At 38.3% G+C, this 19,001-nt stretch overlaps 2 protein-coding genes across 2 annotated transcripts; both read left to right on the top strand.

Annotated features, from left to right (window-relative positions):
- Window positions 1–1,773: 1,773 nt before the first annotated feature.
- LOC129351172 (protein c-Fos-like) lies at window positions 1,774–4,141 on the top strand. The gene is made up of 4 exons (XM_055020023.1): window positions 1,774–2,100; window positions 2,430–2,657; window positions 2,764–2,871; window positions 2,984–4,141. Exons 1-4 carry the CDS (start codon window positions 1,966–1,968, stop codon window positions 3,605–3,607), a joined length of 1,095 nt encoding a protein of 364 aa, XP_054875998.1. The 5' UTR covers window positions 1,774–1,965; the 3' UTR covers window positions 3,608–4,141.
- An 8,529-nt stretch (window positions 4,142–12,670) lies between these two features.
- Window positions 12,671–19,001, top strand: tmed10 (transmembrane p24 trafficking protein 10). Its single transcript, XM_055020025.1, has 5 exons — window positions 12,671–12,915; window positions 14,595–14,715; window positions 14,952–15,025; window positions 17,116–17,242; window positions 17,771–19,001. The coding sequence occupies exons 1-5, from the start codon at window positions 12,730–12,732 to the stop codon at window positions 17,890–17,892; spliced, it is 630 nt and encodes a 209-aa protein (XP_054876000.1). The 5' UTR covers window positions 12,671–12,729; the 3' UTR covers window positions 17,893–19,001.

Genomic DNA, 19,001 nt, shown 5'->3' on the forward strand with positions numbered 1-19,001 from the left:
TTAAATCACTGTAAATAATGATTAATAAAACAGCAATGTAAATGTCAGAAAACATACAACAATGACCAACTTAATGAAAACACTTTTACCAATATAAGAGAGAAAAATTCTTGATAATCAGCTGTTATTTATATTACTGAATTGCTGAACATTAATGCAATTCCTTCAAACCATACATGTTGGATAGACAGTGAAACCTAAACATTGTGTTGTCATCATTATTGCATTTCACACATTCCACTCAGCTTCTTATGTAAACTTCCATGAGAACTCTCTATACTTTGGCTTCAGGAGAAAACAGCCAGGACACTCTCAAGCAAGCCAGACTGCTTTCGTGGCAAACTGCACGCATCAAACAGGGTGAGAAGTCGCCCTGAGGCTACACACACCCCTTGTGAAAATTGCAGAAGGTACAAGTTCTGCCCGTGGAGGGAGAACAACACGTGCCTCCTCTTTTGTTTTGACACGTTTGACGCTACAGAAATACATTTATGCAGAACCAGTGTGGATAAGGCATGCGTCAGTGAAATATGCTGATTGGATTATTTTTGATGTGTCAAAAATTGGCCGCACAATTTGGTTTTGTCAGTAAAGTGCTTTTACAAAGTACAGCTGTCGGGCCTAACAACATCACCTGTGACAAGTGAAGTGAATCCTACTACCTCTTTAATATATCCATTTCGCAAAAGGGATATATTACGGAGGAAGCAAACATTTTGTCCTAAAAGTTAGTGGGTCTAAAACAGGAAAAATTTGCAGAAGTGTAAAACAAAATTGAGCAAGTCTGACAAGAGTTCAATTGTGTTCGTAAGATGACTGGGTCAAAGCATTTTCTGAAACTGCAGCTGCTGCAGGGTGTGGGGAGTCTCAATCAAAAGTGATCCAACAGACAAGCCATTACACCTTTCGAAGGCTGACCCTTGTAAGAAATGTGCCAAAGAACCTTGACCTTTGTTGCAATAGAGAACTACATAGCCATAGACCAGGCAATGTGTCTATGTTGGTAATGCTATGTTTGATCAGTATTATCCTGTTTAACTGTTTACTGGAATCTAAAGTCTATTAATGTGCATACCTTGTTGTTGCAAATATAAAGGTGTGTTTTGATCTCAATATGAATAAAACACTTTACTTTTACAGTTTTTCATTCTGTTACGCATGCAGCTAATAATTTAACTTTTGCCAGGTTAACTACAAATAACTGTATGCTCTAAATATGAGCTTCTTGAACCTTAGTAAGCTTAGTGTAAAGTTATAATCTTTATGCATTTTGTTATAGAACAGTACTTTTAGTTTTGATGTATATTTGAAGTGTTTTTGTCAAGTAGGCTGCTATACTGTCTGGCCATTCTCCTATTTGTTCGGTTTTCACAACAATCTCTGTGTTTGTTGCTTTACATAACGTCACGTAAAGTGCTGCCGATCTCGAGATGGTGTATTTCCCATCAGGCACCGCCCCCATACAGGATGGTACACCATATATGGTAAATGACGCGTCGGGGATCCCGCTCTGGAACATTCCATTTCTCTACCGAAGAGCTTTAAAACGGCCAAAACACTCCGTGTTTCTTTGTCAGCTGACACAAAACGAGAAGATGAGCTGTGGCGTTATTTTCTCTTAAAGTAAGAGTAAGCCGAAGTGTGTGTTTTTCGGTGTTTTCTGTGTTGCTATGCAAATGTTTGGGTGGCTTTCTCTCGCGGTGTCAAGCGACAGAGTCCCGCCTCCTGCTACGTCACTGAAATTCTCTATAAAAAGCTCCTCAACTCCAGAGTTGGCATTCAAACTTTGAGTTACCAGAGAGAGGACTACAGGAAAACGAGCGACAGCAGCACTTTTTAAGAGTTTCTCACAAGCTTACTGAAGGGATTTCCTCGGCTCACGTTTACATAGCCCCGAAGTAGAGTTTGCCTGGATCTTCCGTCTTCTTTTTTTTTCTTTTTCTTTCAATTGTTACTCTCGGGACGATGATGTTCACCGCTTTCAATACGGAGTGCGACTCTTCCTCTCGCTGCAGCACGGCTTCCCCGTCTGGGGACAATTTGGGATACTACCCGTCACCACCGGGATCTTATTCCAGCTTGGGATCTCCCCAGTCTCAGGTATGTCAAGGACAACATTTCATTTATTAAATTTTTATTCTTGCGAACAGTAACTTCTGTAGAGTTAGGCCAAGCTTGATTAATTCCATTGATTTACTGATTGGCGGTAAAAAGTTAATGAATGATAGGAAGGTGATTGCACTGCAAATAGTGCCAATGCAATCTCCATTCATCCACCTGGAAACTCCATAGAGAGGGTGTAACGTCATAGCTGACATCACGCAGATATTTTTAAACAGTCCGGCTTTTTATAAACTCCTCCATTGCTACCCGCTCTCCTCCTGAACTTATACCAAGTCCCCTCATGTTCTTTCCTTTATTTCTTCCAGGAATTCACTGATCTGTCAGCATCAAGTGCCTCCTTCATCCCCACCGTCACAGCTATTTCAACAAGTCCGGATCTGCAGTGGATGGTCCAGCCTTTGGTTTCCTCAGTGGCCCCATCTCACAGGGCTCACCCATACACCTCGAGGCCCAGCCCGGCCTACCCCAGATCAGCCATGAAGTCTGCAGCGACCAGACCTCACATTTCTACCAAGCGAGGCAGAGTTGAACAGGTAATTACATGATCTAATCGTATAGCTCGGGTCTTACATAGCAATGAATGAGTTGAAGTAGTTGAAAGAGTTGGAGTCTGACTGTTTTTATTATTGTTATGCACAGATCTCTCCCGAGGAGGAAGAGAAGAGAAGAATTCGCAGATTGAGGAACAAGCAGGCAGCAGCTAAATGCCGCAACAGGAGGCGAGAGCTTACAGACACCCTGCAAGCTGTAAGTATCCCACCTGATTCACTATCACTTATGAAAACCTATTCACCACCAAAGCTAATGACAATCAAACAGCCAACTAAGTACTACTTCCTCTATTCTTCCCTTTTGTCAGGAAACTGATAAGCTGGAGGATGAGAAGTCCACCCTGCAGAATGACATTGCCAACCTGCTGAAGGAGAAGGAAAGGCTTGAGTTCATTCTGGCGGCCCACCAGCCTATCTGCAAAATCCCTTCAGAACTGGACACAGACTTCGCCATGTCCTGCCTCTCCACTGCCGTCACTTCCACAATCACTTCCAGCCAGCCAACTTTCACCTCAGCCTCCAACTCCATCTTCTCCAGCACCAGCTCCGTCCCGTCCGCTGCCGCAGTCTCAGCCAGCACGGTTAAGATGGCAGACCTGGAGGCCTCTGTTCTTGAGGAATCCCTAAACCTTCTGGAAAAGACAGAGATGGAGACGGCCCGCTCGGTCCCCGAGGTCGACCTGTCCAGCACCCTCTATCCAGGCCAGGACTGGGAGCCCCTTCACACCTCGGCCAGCAACAATGACTTTGAACCCCTGTGTACACCTGTGGTAACCTGCACCCCAGCATGCACCACCTACACGTCTTCTTTCGCCTTTACCTTCCCAGAGGCTGAGACCTTCCCCACCTGCGGCATCGCACACAGGAGAGGAAGCAACAGCAACGATCAGTCCTCTGACTCCCTCAGCTCACCAACCCTGCTGGCCCTTTAGAGACTCTTCCAAAAACGAACTTTCTTCCTAGAAGCACATTTTCTTGAATATGTGACAGATGTGCAGATTACAGGGCTATGAAGCAGACTTGTACCAGGAAGCAAATTATGTTTATGATTTTCTCTGCCTTTATGTATAGCTACTTGCCTATTACACCAATGTAGCAAGTTATTAAGCATGTTTCAACTAATACCACTTAGTCGTTTTACAAGTTCCTTATATGATTTCATGGTGCTAGAGTTTTAAAAAAAGAAAAGTTTATTGTTATGTGCTGAGAGCAATAGTTATCATTTGACCCAGTTTGTTTTTTGAAAGTTAAGAGTATTTGTGAACTGTTTGTGAAACTTAAACAAACAAACAAAAAAACTGGTGTGCTTTGTCTGAACCATGGTCTGAGTGATCTATAAAACTATATTATGGAGTTTTCTGTGAAAACACTTTGTCCTTTTAATTTATTAAATTTTATTTTTTTAGCGTACTGACGAATGTTGTTTGTAAGACATGTGAATAAAAAAATAGAGATATTTAAATTCATTCGATTGTCTGACTGATTTTGGCTCTCGGCGGGCATATTTCTATAAAACAGGCTCAGTTAAAACATAGCAACTGTTCGAAAAGCGCTCGTATAGAAATAGCTGTATTTTTCCTGCTCCTCTACCAGCTCTATTTATTGTTCCGTCTGTTGTCAAGGCTGGCGAAACGTCAGGGATTTGACGTCAGTGCGTTCTTTCCATTTTTTTGATTCGCAAGCGTTGCGCGGTGACGTCTTACTTCCGAGCCCAAATATAGAGACCAATGTGGAGTCGCTGTTGCAATCTGTCAGCAGAGGAGAGACTCTCCGCTCTGCACAGTTTTCTCGGCTTCGTACGCCTTATTTTTTCCACCAAAAGACAAAAATCGTTGTCGCAGTACTCTCGCTGAAGTGAAATTGGCATGTCCACTGGAAAGGGGAAAAATTACTGCGCTCCTTCCGCAATCGAGGCTGCGTTGTTTCTCACATCTCTATTAGAGACAGTAAGCCTAGAGGTTGCAAGAGGATCTGAAAGAAACGTTCAAACCGCAACGTATGCAGGTTTTACTGGCTGGTGTTATGATGAGAAATACAAATGCGCACAAAACCGTAGAAATATGAAAGAGGAAGAAAATTTGTTCTTGGGAGTGATTTAGGCCACAAGTGAAACCAGTCCGAACATGATGCACAAGGGCGGGTCACAGCACAGCACCTTTTACAAAATATCTCCTTGATTTATTTTTATTGACAACTTATGTAACAGACATAAATTGTCTGTCACATAGTGTAATTGAAAGCACATTTGTGTGTAGGTGCGTGTGTGTGTGTGTGTGTGTAAACCCTCAAGCCATTTTAGCTCTGGATGCATCTTTGTGTAACATCTTGGGGTCACCTGTTGCAGTATGCTACCTATGGCTGTATCTTTGGCTTGGAGTGGTTGTCTAAATGTAAGTAGAACGACCCAGACTCTAAGGAATGTCCTTTACCCATCCATGTTCTCATCAACTATTGGCCACCGCCCTGTGCATTCAGTGCTGCTTGTGTTGAAAGAAACATAACAGCAACATATTTAGTTTTCCTTCCACTTCACAATCATGTCATTCTTTGATTTTGCCACATAAAATTCCCAATAAAATAACAATGAAGAGAAGTGAAACACTTAAATAGGGAGGAGTACTTTTGGAGGGCCCTTCATGGTCTCTGTGTTCAAGGTTTCAGTTATTTTTATTGACGTGCTTAGAACTGGTAGATATGCGTAAAGTTAAATAAGACCCAAAATCTGGATGTGGTGATGGACTCAGACCTGAACATGGAGAGACACATAAAGACAATTACAAAGCCAGCCTTCTATTACCTGAAGAACTGATAGTTCATGAGAAACTAATCCGTCTTCAGTCAAATTGATTACTCAGACAGTGTCTTCTCAAGGAGACTTTGTTCAGATCTGACTGAAAAGTAAGTCCGGCAGCTTCAGCTGATTCAGAATGCTGCTGCTTGCAATCTCACTAAAACTAGGAAGCTATAACACATCAACCTTGTCCTAAAGTTCTTACACTTTAGGACAGCTCAGCTCACCAACCCTGCTGGCCCTTTAGAGACTCTTCCAAAAATGAACTTTCTTCCTAGAAGCACATGCTAGCTCATAGAATAGACTTTGAAATACTTTTGTTAGTTTATAGATAGCTGAATGGGTTAACACCTAAATAAAATAACGATCTGCTGTTTTACCATCAGGTTCTGGTTCACTCATCATCCCCAGAACGAGAACCAAACATGGAAAAGCAGCATTTAGTTTTCTCCTCTAATTTAAGTTCTGAACTCCTTGAAATCCAGGCTTTACTTAATAATAACTAATCCTGTTTAATTCTGGATTACAACCTGCTGTTGCTTCTCTTTTCTTGTTACTGTAATGCAATGTCTCGTTTTTGTTTGCTTATTTTTGTGACATATTTCTATCATGTACGGCACTTTGAGCTGCCTTTTTGCTGAAGTACGCTTTACAAATGGACATGACTTAAAAAAACTCTATTGATCTTCTCTTTAAGTTGTATACAAATATACAAAGGCATGATTAATCAAAATTGTGATAGTTAATTAATTGTGGAATTGAAACTAGATCTACAGACCTGTAGGACTGAATATTAATGAAAGTTATTTTCTCTTTTTTTCCTCAGTAATTCAGTTCAACAACTGAAACTACGTAGATACAGATTTATGTTTCTAATCCATTTTTTTCTGTTAATTATGTTGACTTTCTACTTTTAGTTGACAAACCTGATATTTAAGATTAAAATATTCCCAAACAATAATGTTTTTAAAAAAAACTGTGGGCTTAATGAAAAGCTTGCTAAATACCAACTTAAAAGTTGTTTTTTTAAAAGGTACTTGTAATCGGGAACATGCGCATCATTGAAGGACATATTTAACTTATATGAATAGAACTGCAAATTAATCCTGCCTTGTTTTCTGATGGGAAACAGATGACTGAACAGGTATTTCCTCATTTGCAGTTTTGAAAAATAATTATTTTGTGCAACATTGTGTCTTAAAAAGTTTGTCATCCAACCTTTCTCATCCCTACTTGTAATTTTACAGCGTTGCTCTTCTCATCTCTACATCCGCATGTACAAAATGTTTCAGCGAGGGATTGCCCAATGGAGCTTTCTCAGGAAATGCGTAGTGTGCCAATGCGCTCGTGAGTGTGTTAGGGAAAACTACTGTCGCACAATAAGTAACTAACTCTGACGTCTGAACCGTGTCTGTAGTGCGGTCACACCCTTTTTGTGCAACACAATACAAAATAAAAAGCATGCTGTTCTCTTATCGTGCACACCTTGAAGCCGGATCCTTGCACAACCTGAAAAGGAGTCTAAAATTTGCAAAGCAAAACTTTTTCTTTATGCATGGAGAACACTTTCAAGAAAGCTTTCAGTAAACCTGTTTTGACAGAACTTCCTGTTTCACTCGCCTTGTGCTCTTGCATAACAGCCCGATTCTGGCTGAATCTGTATTCTTTTATATTGAAGCAGCATCTTCTTTTCCTCAGCTCTATGTGCGACCATGCAGCGCCACATAACTCTATTAATATCCCTTCTGCCAGGCGGGGGGAATATGGGGGTCGCAGCAGAAATAGCAGGTGCCTTTTGCTTCTTTTAACATCAGCATCAACAGCAGTAAAATTAGACCACTGTGACGCCAACCTGCGTCGGTGCTTCAGCCCAGGGGAGGATCCAGGCAGTGCATAACAGAGAAAGGGAGAGGAGGAAAGCAGTGCGCACCAAGGCAAGGCTGGAGGAGGAAAAATTGTGTATATATGAGGATAGCAGGGAGGGAGACAGACAGAGATCCCTGCCTCTGTGAGAGTGGTGATGATGAAACAGCTGAGTTCGCCTACGTGCCAAGAAATACAAAAGCTCATTTAGGCTTGGCTTTGTATTAAGAAAGATCAGCCTCCAAGTAACTCAATTTTTCAGAGACATGTCAGAATGGCACCTAAAAATGTGCATATATCAGACTTGTGATTGCTGTCCAGCCCTGCATTTTTTACTTCAGTCAGCTCTTAGAGAAAGTAATCAATCTTCGTATGACACGTGTTGAAATTTCTTAACAGGACGAGTTGATCTGATGCACTGGAGATAAAGTCCCTTGTCAAAAGTGTGTTTTGTTTAGCTCCATCAATTATCTCACCGACTCTATCCTGCTGAAAAGCATCTACACATTATGGTGCTGAAACCACTCTCAAAACCTTCCATCATTTTTTTTTTTGTCCACATCACAATTAACCTTTTGTACTGTTCACCATATATCATCACAATAGAGCATAGTGAAGTCTGTTAAAACAATGAATGCTCTCACAAGGCAGCATATTCCACAGGGTCACCTGAGGTAGTGTGTGACTAATTTGTTTTATGATTTGCTCCAGACTTGAGTTCGAACCAATTGTCTGCGTTTTATTTGTGATAACGTGCACAACCCATAGAGTGACAGCAGCCGGTTGAAGGGTGTGTACTAACTTGCGTCAGAAGCAATGCACTTTTGAGGAAGTAGTCCAACTGACGTGCAATCAGGACACAAAGCCAAGAGGGCAATAAAAAGGTGAATAAATTATACAAGTTCTGGCTCACATGAACGAAATGCATTTGTAAACCACAATAAATAAAAACTTTTCGCTTGAAATTCAACAAAAAGGATTTTCACATTTCATCAAGTTACAATCATAATTGCTGTCATTTATTTGGATTTTATGCAAACCAACATAAAAGTTGTATTGGTTTACACAACATCATAACTGTGAAGCGGAGGTGCAACCCGATTTCCAAAACATTTTATGAGTGAAAATCAGCAAAGTAGATGTGCATCTCTAATTCACCCCCATCAAATTCATCAAATTAGGGACTATGTAGGCTTCTGTAAAGGTTTTAGGGGTCAGTTAGAGAACATTAGTGGACAAACAGCAGCATGAAGAACAAAGAAGACAGCAGAAAAATAATCTCATGTAAAAGATTGTGGAGAAACTTGATTAGATTACAAAACAACACCCTAAACTTTGATTTAACAAATCATTACGTGATTTGAGAATATGAAGATGCAAGGAATCAAGTCAAACTTACACTGACAGCTTCACTTTAACATATTACAGCTATTTTGTAAAGATCAATGGCCAAAATGTTGTCTGTAGGTGTGCAAAGTTGGAAGAAACATGTTATAATACTGATACTGAAAGGTAGTTCTGCAATCTGCAAAGCCAAGAGGGTGTGAATACAAATTCCTGTCACATTTTTCAGATTTGTGTTAGTAACAGAAAACTCAGACTCATTACAAAGCGCACTGCTTTTGGTTGTAATTTGCATTGTTCTTGGACCATGATGACGGCCAAATGCTCTTAATTTTAAATATTTTATGAATTGTATTTCCAGTCTAAAATCCCCACAGCCCAGTGGAGTGTGTGCTATTCTTAGAGGTTATTTGACGCACTAAGCAGCAATACTGGAGGGATTTCAGTACCCAATAATTACTGTTCACCTATAGTGCCAGACTCCCCTCTCGGCAGCATGTCCTCGTCGCATCTCATGGGATCAGTAACGAGGATGTTTCCCTGGAAACTGGACAGCTATAGGGTGCACAATTGTGTAATCCCTGAGCTGCTGACAGAAAAATAATGCCTTTTGGGATTTTCAAAATATCCCAGCAAACGCTGCTTACGAAGCCTCCATTTCTTCAGGCTGGACTACATATTATGCAATCATAAAAAAAAAACATGTTGCAATGAAACTATTGTGCGATCATTGACATCATTTTGAGTGTTTTGGACAATCAAAAAGTAAGAGCTATCATATTAACATTGCTGTTATTCAGCAGAATAAATCAAAGCCGTCGATCGATTTACTGTGGTTCTCACTGCCTCGAAATGATGTGTTTGCACAAGTCTTCCCACACACTGCCACTCAATATTAGTCTCAGGAAATGGCCATTCAGACACACTGGGAAGCCCAGACTGAGAATGCTCTGTGGTTTATGTAAGGCTCCCACTAGAATTTTGCTGGAAATCATTGTTTCCTCAGAGGAACCCCACAGAGGAATGAAACATTTTTTTAAAACAATAGCTTGTTGTACATGTTGTCATGTTGCTCCGACCAATTATTCTGTAGAAATGCTTCATGTTTAAACTGGTAAGACTACAAATCTTACCAGGAGGAATCAAATGGGTCAAAGATCTTCAAGAACTATTTCCACAATTTTCTCCAGTAACCTGCTTGAACCTGATATTGGATTGCAACACTTCGAGAGTGTTCAGACATGTGAGCTTCACAACACACTGTTACATACTGCAGACAGTGATAATGGAGTCTGATCAATGACGTACAACTTAGTCAGCAGAGTGCACAATTAATTGTGATTTATGACTGAAGGTCATTGGTAAAAATCCTATAAAAAAGAGGATAATCTAATTAGACAGCTTCACCACTAAATTTGCAGTTTTTGATTGTTGTAATCTGTAAATGAAATTCAGTAATGTAGTAACAGGAAATTGTAATTTTTAAAACAATACCAAAAAAATACTACTCAATATAATTACATGTAGCTAAACACATTTAAGCTCTGTGTCTTGTCTTATGATCTTTATGAAAAAGGACAGAGAGTGAGATTTTCTAAATTTGATTTTGTGAATATGTGCAGTGAAGGAACCAAAGATATTTACATTTTAAATAAGGATTTCAAGAAAAATCTAAAATGACTAATACCAATAGTAATCCAGAGTTACAAGTTTTATTATTCACACTGAGATCTTCTTACTAATTATTTGATTAAGTAAAGTTGCTGCACTGATTCTACTTCTACTATGACTAAAGGGAAATTTTAGCATGAGAGAATAAAAAATATTACACCAGAACTGTAGGACATGCCCTGCTTTGGTCAGTCTGGGCTTTTTACCAGCATGGAGCTGGTAAAAAGCTGGATAGTTAGTTGCCTTTGATTCTGCCCCCCACTGGTTTTATCATGAGAGAAACATGATAACCAACCATGCTGTCCTTATACTGTTATTGGACATTTTCTCCCAGCTTTATATGTTATTACAGAGCAAAACTGGACTCAAAAGAGAAAAAAATAGATTTATATAAGTCATTTATATTAACCTTATATATCATTATTTAGTCACTGGTGACTAACAAATCAGTAGTGATGCTATGGCGTAGAAGAAAAATTTTTATTCTTACTCATCTTTACACAAAATTGATAAATATGTATATGTGTGATAAATGTTTTCAGATGATTTTGTGCTCCAATCAATCTAATGGATGTGTAAGCTCTGCAGAGCTTTGGTGATTGCAACCAATTTGCATTGTGTGAAAACATAGATGCATGTAAGACTTGCAGGACAAAGTGTCTTGAGGAACGTGGTTGGGAAATGCTGCATTACAGGGTGTGTTCAGAGGGAACAGTCTTTCTTCAAGAGCAAAGCACCCAATGTCTGTATGTAGAGTCATATTCAATAAATTACAACATACGTCCTAATGAGTCTTGATTCTACGATTAAAAGTACTTTTTGAAAAAGTAATCTTTAATCAATTATTAAACATATCTTTCCTAAAAAAAAAAACTATTCATTGTTTTACTTTTCTTGGGTGTAAGATAATGGATGGATGGATGGATGGATGGATGGATGGATGGATGGATGGATGGATGGATGGATGGATGGATGGATGGATGGATGGATGGATGGATGGATGGATGGATGGATGGATAATGCGTGGTATTGGTTTGATGCAATATTCTGATGTTAGTTGTGAGAAATCATAACAGAAATTAAGGCTGCCCAATATCCATCTGTGTGTAATTAGTCTATAAATCTGTCCCACTTAGTGATTAAGTTTTTACAGTAAACAGGTTTTTCAATAATATTCTAATTCACTGAATGGGTTTGTAAAGTGGAATGGCATGGGAACAGGAAGTTCAGATGACTTTGAACCCATGCAACAGGTCAACAAAAGTGGAATTTGATTGCAAAATACAGAACGAGTTGTGAAGACAGATGTGGACTCAAGCAATCCGAACATGTTATTCTTACAGTTCCAGTTTACATAAGATTTTTAAGTGATTCTGAATTTGTGGTGTAACACTTCCTGTTGTAAGAAAATGTTTAGGCATCAGCCATTTAATACTGAATATCAAGCTCATTAAATTTTCTAAGATAAACAGCAATAAAAAGTGAAACAGCAGAGATAATAAAACACACAAGTGGTTCATATACACTCACTAAAGTTTCAACTCCTGTTTTTTGGCAAACAATAGATGGCCGTTAGTGAATTCATCAGTGGATGCAATTCTTGCTCAGTCTCTTTCTCACGATTGAAACATGAACACTCATCGCAGTTGAGGTCTGCAATTCTTTGACGTACTATGGTGCATTTTTGGAGTAGTTTCAGTAGCCTGGAAACTCCTACAAAGGTTCACCGCTGTTCAACATGTTCCATTGTTGAAAAAGGCTCTGAAAGGGGTTCAAAGGTCCAAACTTTGTGTAATTTTTGAGAGATTTCGATCTGTTGGTTCCATTCAACAAAATTCTTGATTCTAGGTTGGGCAGTGATAAGACCTATGTGTTGCCACAGAAATTGAGCCTGTTTGAAGCGGAAACCTTCCATGATCATTCTGCAGATGTTTTGTCATAGCTTCAGATTTTTTTTCTTGTCATAGATCGTATTGTATATAGTTCTTATCTCTGTAAGTGTAACACACACATTCTCTCTCTCTCTTCCTCTCCCTCTCTCTTTCTTTCTAACACCATCTGTGTATGAATGGGTGAATGACTGAATGTAGTGCAAAGTGCAGAGTCCTTAGATTTAATAAAGTGCTAAACAAATACAGGACATGAGTGAGATTCTCTTACCAACTTCACAAACTCTTTCACTTTTATTTTAAGGTACATTTAGGATCAATATATGTTCATTTCTGGGCTAAAGACCGAGTCTTCTTCTCATCTCATATAAAAACATTATAGCAGTTCTCCCTCCAGGTCATCGGGGGCGCTGCTGCGCTCAGCCAGGCCGCCTGTGGGAGCCGGAGCTCGGTGTAAAGCTGGTTGGTTGGCACGGGCTGGTTGGTCGGTCGGTTCATGGTAGCCATGGCTCGATTTGCTGCGCTACTGCTGCTACCGGTTCTCATTGAATCCGTCGCTTCAATTTCTTTCTTTTTACCGGTAAACTCCAGAAAATGCTTACGAGAGGAGATCCATAAAGACGTTCTGGTTACGGGGGAGTATGAAATCAGCGAGCAGGCGAACACCAAAACTAACCTGAAGGTGAGGACATACTGGGGGCCGTTGACGCCAAAACACAATTTGCATACAACCAAAATGGCTTTAATTGTTGTGTATCAGTAGCAAAGAGAAGTAGCTGTGAGACAAGGGGATAGTTTATTCTTGTAAGTTTAGTTTGAAAGCTTGAAGGACTTTAGTCAGTGACAACTGTTGTTAGCATTGCTGCTAAGGTAGGCCCGAAAAACTCGTCTTCCTGGTTTTACAGTCAGCTAGCTAGCTGATTAGCTAGCTAACGCTCTGTCAATGTTTTCTCACTTATTTTGATATAATTTGCTTGTTGTATAAACGCTGATTGCTTTGATGCCAGCCGTAAAATCCATTGCCAATGTTTGCTCTGCATTATTTAGTTATATTTGCAATATTTATATAGGTGTCATGGTCTCTGTTGTGTGGCTGTTACACGTCAGTCTTAACGGACTGCTCAGACACATACACGTCAGATTTAGTTTGTATGTGATATTCACATGAACCAGGCCTGGGTCAGTTTTTATTTATATTGATGGCCCATAATGGCGTCTACATTCTTTTTATGTTTTCTAAAATCTAAAAATACGTGTTAAAAGTTAACAGCTGTCAGGTTTTGGGTTTGTATGCTGTAAATCTAAAAATAACAGATGATATTCTCAAGTCTATTTTATTTTCCCATCTATTTTCATCATAGCTGATAGTAAAAAGTTTTTGTTTTTTCAGTCTGGAAAAACACGCAAATGGAATATTCTGGGAGGTTCTTTATGAATTTAGTAAAATACATATTTGGGTCATCAACTTTAATACATAAATTGGAATAATCCTTAATTTTCTGCTTTGATTCTGAACAACTTTCTCCACATTTTTTATTCCTGATTCTTTGTTCATGTTGTTAATGAACATGTTTAAACAGAATGCTTTTTTAAATGTATTACAATTTCTGCTCACAATGATGCATTTGGTGTGCCAGATGGTGGTTTGCAAACCATTTCAAGAGTCATATTATGGTGTGACCCATTCAGATCCAACTTCGAAGGGACAGCTGACTGTCACCTCAAATATTTGACTGTAACAAAGTTAACAGCTGGTTGCTTCCAAAGTTGAAAAAGTCTTAAATACTCCTTAAAGTCACAATCTGCTGAATATGATGAATTTCAGTCTATTTATTAAGTCTGAAATAAATGTGTTCTTCTGTAGTTTGTATTTAAATGCAGATGATTTAATATTGACCTCTCTTACCTCCTCCTGTTGACAAAAGTGTTGCTTTTATCCAACAGAAGATGCTAAAAACACTACGGAAAATTAAAGGCTGAAAGATGCATAATAAATTGTTGAGCGTTCTGAACGTTGTTAGACAACCTAAAAGATTCACACAGTTATGTGAAACTGCAATCTTTGATCAGATTAGAAATTTATATTTAGAATATGTTTGTCACTGTACACTGGTACATTGAGATTAAAGTCAGCAACACTAGTGCAAACAGTGTAGAAAGTATATACAATACAAACATGAATATGGTGACATTTATATTATTTACACTATTAAATTAGGTAAATTTATATATACATACACATATAACCACCAGTTATTTTTTTATTGAAAATAATATGAAAAAGATTTTTCACACTACTCCAAAAATGTTGGCTCTGTCCTGCCAGAATATGTCTAAATGTATGTCATTATAACTTTGTAGATCACTGACTCTTCCAGCCACACTCTTTACTCGAAGGAAGATGCAACAAAAGGAAAGTTTGCCTTCACCACAGAGGACTATGACATGTTTGAGGTTTGCTTTGAAAGCAAATCACCCATGGGTAAGCAAAATCATAAAGCATTTAGTTATCATAGGAATCTGATCAAAATACAGTCTTATATTTTATCGTAGTGTGAATTTCTCATATTATTCTTAATAATCTGGAGACATTTTTGACTCATTTAAATCCTCAAAAGTTCTGATAAATATAACTTTTTTTTCTGTTACAAAATGTTAATTGTCCTTTGCAGAATATGCAATCACAATGTTTAATTTCAATTCTGTGAAAATCCACAGGAACAGGAAGAGTGCCTGACCAGCTGGTCAATCTGGACATGAAGCATGGTGTCGAGGCCAAAAACTACGAAGAGGTAAAGTGTCAGGAGACTGAAATCTGTACTTCCTGATGTCAAATAAACCCGATCCAAATTGTAGATAAAATGTCTTGCGTACACTCCCAGGATTCGTACAGCTGGGATTTTTACTCTCAAATATGTTTGAAATATGCCAGCGTCAATATTTTTACTCAGATTTTAATGGGGTGTTCAACTATCATTTAATCAAGTTAGTTGAGAAAAAATAGTAGAAAGATGGAGGCATTTTGAAATGAATGTAAAAGTTACTTTGCTTTCTTTGTACAAACAATAGAGTGGGTATCTTGTCAACATTGTGAAAATGGCATTTAGAGGAAACAGTAAGTAAATATAAAAATTTAAATTGTAACATGCCAAAAATAATGAATACGAACTTTATATAAAAGTGAATCTACTGCAGGGTCCTCTGTTTAAGGATCCGTCTGCGTCAGGTGATTCTTAATGGATTCAAAAAGGAAAAAAACACGTCGCTCATAGCTGAGAATCGCCTTTCTCTGCCCACACAAAGTTGTGCAAACATTACATACTGTTGAGCGGAACGGCGCGTCGGTGGATATTCTCAGTTGAACTTGAAAAGGGCATTCCTATCTGTTAGAGAAAGGGCGGAGCTGGCGTTACGCATGTATTAACTTACATAATGCTTGAATAAATTTGCAACCTGTTCAGAAGAGGGTGTACTTGAAAGAGAAAAGAAATGTTGCACAATGCTGTCTGTTTAGCAGACACAATCTGTGCTGTGAAACTTTTTTTTTCCCTTTTCCTCCTGATTATCAACTCTGCTTTCTGACTGTGGAGGATTTCATTGATTTCAAAGACTGTTTGACTAATTTAGCACATTAAGGAGGGAATGAAGAGGTTTTACATTTCTTGTATGTTTAAACTAGCAGATTGTGTTCATTCTTTTAGAAACGGAAATGGTTAATCTTATGTCTCATGTCAGGTGAATAAAATGTTTACCCTGCCAGATCTGCTAAGCTTTTATCTTTTCATGTAACTTGTCTTCTGAAAAGGGAAACCATTTTTCCCTTTTATAACTCAGAAATTTTATTAAGATTTTTCTCAAACTTTGCTCTCAACAGTAGCTTCAATGCCCATCAGTCAACCGAGCACGGTTATATAGGTCATCGTAATGTTTGAACACAACGTTGGTCCTTTTTGTTCACTGAACTGAGGGTCTAAATGAGTTGTTCCTTTCTCCAAAGCAACAAATATTTAATGTTTTATGATGACATGCATCAGCACAGAGTGTGGGAGCATTCCTAGAATGTTTTGCAAGATTTGTTGACTTATGATAATATCTGCTTGTACAAGTAAGGTTTTCCACAAACATTTCCGGTCAGCGTTGCCCCTACTCTAATAAATCTGTTAGAACAGCTGTCTCAATCATTTACCGAAGGAAACTGGTAGAACAAAAGTTGTAATCTGTCAGGAAGCATATAGTTGATACAAGTAGTCTAAGATTAGAATGTTTTATTCCTCGATTTTTGATATCTGAATTTTAAGGGTTTTACTTTAAACCATCTAGAGTTAGTGTTGTCTGGCATCAAATTATACTCAGTAATCCCCCAGATGAATGGGAAAGAGAGGAAACTCTATATATAGTAAGAAATAAAGGTTTTGTGCCACTCCTCAATTTATTGCCTTGCTGCCAAGGGATCAAGACGTTCTTATCATATTCTCAAGTGAGTTTGAGCAATAATTATTTCCGCGTCTTTATTGTGGCTATTTTAGATTTTTTCAACAGGAAGAGAAAGGCAAACAATCCCATCAAATGAAGTTGAAAGTATGTATATTAAGGATCTTACTTGAGTTAGTTTTATAATTAATGTTGGTTTTATGTTTGGAATCTGATCATTAGTCTTTAATTTTCTACACCTTTCAGATGTGCTGTTTTGTTCATAATCAAAATCTCCCTTTTCAGGCAGTTTCAATAATGTTGGTCAAATCTTAGCTCAAGAGTGACACCTGCTGGCCTGAGCATTCAACAATTTCAAATGTTTTGTGTCCCACTTTATTTTGGAATGCCAACATTTTATTTAGAGGTTTTATAAGCTTTCTGTTTCTCATTTTTATGTTTGTTCCTCCAGATTGCAAAGGTGGAAAAACTGAAGCCTCTGGAGGTTGAGCTCAGGCGACTGGAAGATCTGTCTGAGTCCATCGTCAATGACTTTGCTTACATGAAGAAGAGAGAAGAGGAAATGCGGGATACCAATGGTACGCCAATACAGACCTTACACAAATTCGTACTTTTGCATAATTGCATCTGTAAAATGAACATGCGTATTATGTACAGGTGTCTATAAGTTGATGGCTCTTCATAACTTAGGATAATAATTATGTGAAAAAAAAACAATGTTTCTAATGAAGGAAGCTTTTAAAACTTCTCGTCATAGACCTTTTCTAGCAGATTGAGCCTATTGGTTTTCTAAGTCAGTTACGTCATTATTACAGTTTGTGATTTAGTTGTTTTTAGGTTGACTGACAGCTTTTCTAAAGTTTTCAAAAGTATGAATTGGATTGAGGAGTACATTCTTAAAAAAAGTAAACTTAGTTTTTCTTTAAGCTAAAAATAGAAATACAATTAATCATTTTTCACAATAAAACTAAGTTTAACACAGTCTATATTTGTGCAATTGCTCTTTGACGCCTAATCTGAAAACTAGATGGTTTCTAATTCATTGCAGGGATAGCAAGAGTTTCTTACTGTCCAATAATTCTAAAATTTTTTTAATTTCTCCACAGAGTCTACAAACACACGCGTGTTGTACTTCAGTATATTCTCCATGTGTTGTCTCATCGGCCTGGCCACATGGCAGGTCTTCTACCTGCGGCGCTTCTTCAAGGCAAAGAAGCTGATCGAGTAGATTGACTCATCCGGCTGCCTCCCTCGAGGGACGCTGCCTCCCAGTCAGCAAACACATCCCAGCATCCACCCTCCTTGGATTAGCTTCAACAAAACAAGCTGAGTTTAGGGGGCTCAACATGTAGTTTTCAAAGCTCTGAGAGTGTCCATGTTTCCTGGAAAATAAGATTCACCTGCTTGTTTAGTAGTTGGAGACATGAAAACCCTGTAGGGAGAAATGCTTTGTCGAACATGGGAGAGGAATTTCTTTCTACACTGTTTTTGAATGTTACAGCTCACTGAATAAGATGGATTTATTTCTTTTTCCATCAACCCTTCGAAAAGTTGATTTCTTTTTATTTCTGAGCTTGGTTTGAGTGGATGTGCCACAAGTGAATGTCTGCCCTTCTGTTAATGTACACATTATTTACAAGGCCACATAAACTAAATATCTTTTTATTAAACATGGTGTGTTCCTTTAAGACAATTGGAACCACTGAATTTCTGTGTTGTCACTTAAACTACATATATGCTCGATAGCTAAATTGAACTGTCTTTAGTTTGTTTTCATTTTGTAATTACCACCTAGTTGCTTCTACTGGTATGTTTTTATTTTGCAGGGCGGGTGGGAATTGAGTTTTCAGATTAATGTTCTCAATTATAAATTCTTTTAAAATTTTCGAATGTTCAGGTGTTCTTTTGTTTTTGAACATCCATTAAAAGTTTCGAACCAATATTCTTACATTCAAGCAATTCCTCTTTCCCCTCTTCAATGTATTTATGCAATCTTTCTTGTCGAAACGCAGTTGTTGGTGACTGACAAGAATTGAACAATTATCCAAACGTGCAGCCTTTTGCTTTAAACTGGCTACTCCCAAGTTACAGCACATCACCTCCCAGTAACAGATCCATCCAGTGTTCCTATTTTCATTCAAATGTTTGAGGCCGGGGTCATGTGAATATGGGTGGTTTCAGATATTAATGTTTTTTTTTTTTTGCAAGAAAGGCAGGCTGTCCTGGTGCATTTTTAACAATGAACATGCGCATGGAGCGCAGTCAATTTTTATGTTGACTGGTAAATTTTGTAAATTTGTGTTGGGCTTTTATTCAATAAAATATTGGATGGATTTA

The sequence above is a fragment of the Poeciliopsis prolifica genome, unplaced genomic scaffold, assembly GCF_027474105.1.
Source record: "Poeciliopsis prolifica strain line A6 unplaced genomic scaffold, Auburn_PproV2 SCAFFOLD065, whole genome shotgun sequence".
NCBI lineage: Eukaryota > Metazoa > Chordata > Actinopteri > Cyprinodontiformes > Poeciliidae > Poeciliopsis > Poeciliopsis prolifica.

Excerpts from the sequence above, each read along its gene's own strand:
- LOC129351172 (XM_055020023.1), top strand. The coding sequence starts at position 1,966 with ATGATGTTCACCGCTTTCAATACGGAGTGCGACTCTTCCTCTCGCTGC. Across the intron at positions 2,101-2,429 it reads TGGGATCTCCCCAGTCTCAG|GAATTCACTGATCTGTCAGC; the intron begins GTATGTCAAGGA and ends TATTTCTTCCAG. Across the intron at positions 2,872-2,983 it reads TTACAGACACCCTGCAAGCT|GAAACTGATAAGCTGGAGGA; the intron begins GTAAGTATCCCA and ends CCCTTTTGTCAG.
- tmed10 (XM_055020025.1), top strand. The coding sequence starts at position 12,730 with ATGGTAGCCATGGCTCGATTTGCTGCGCTACTGCTGCTACCGGTTCTC. Across the intron at positions 12,916-14,594 it reads ACACCAAAACTAACCTGAAG|ATCACTGACTCTTCCAGCCA; the intron begins GTGAGGACATAC and ends ATAACTTTGTAG. Across the intron at positions 15,026-17,115 it reads AGGCCAAAAACTACGAAGAG|ATTGCAAAGGTGGAAAAACT; the intron begins GTAAAGTGTCAG and ends TTGTTCCTCCAG.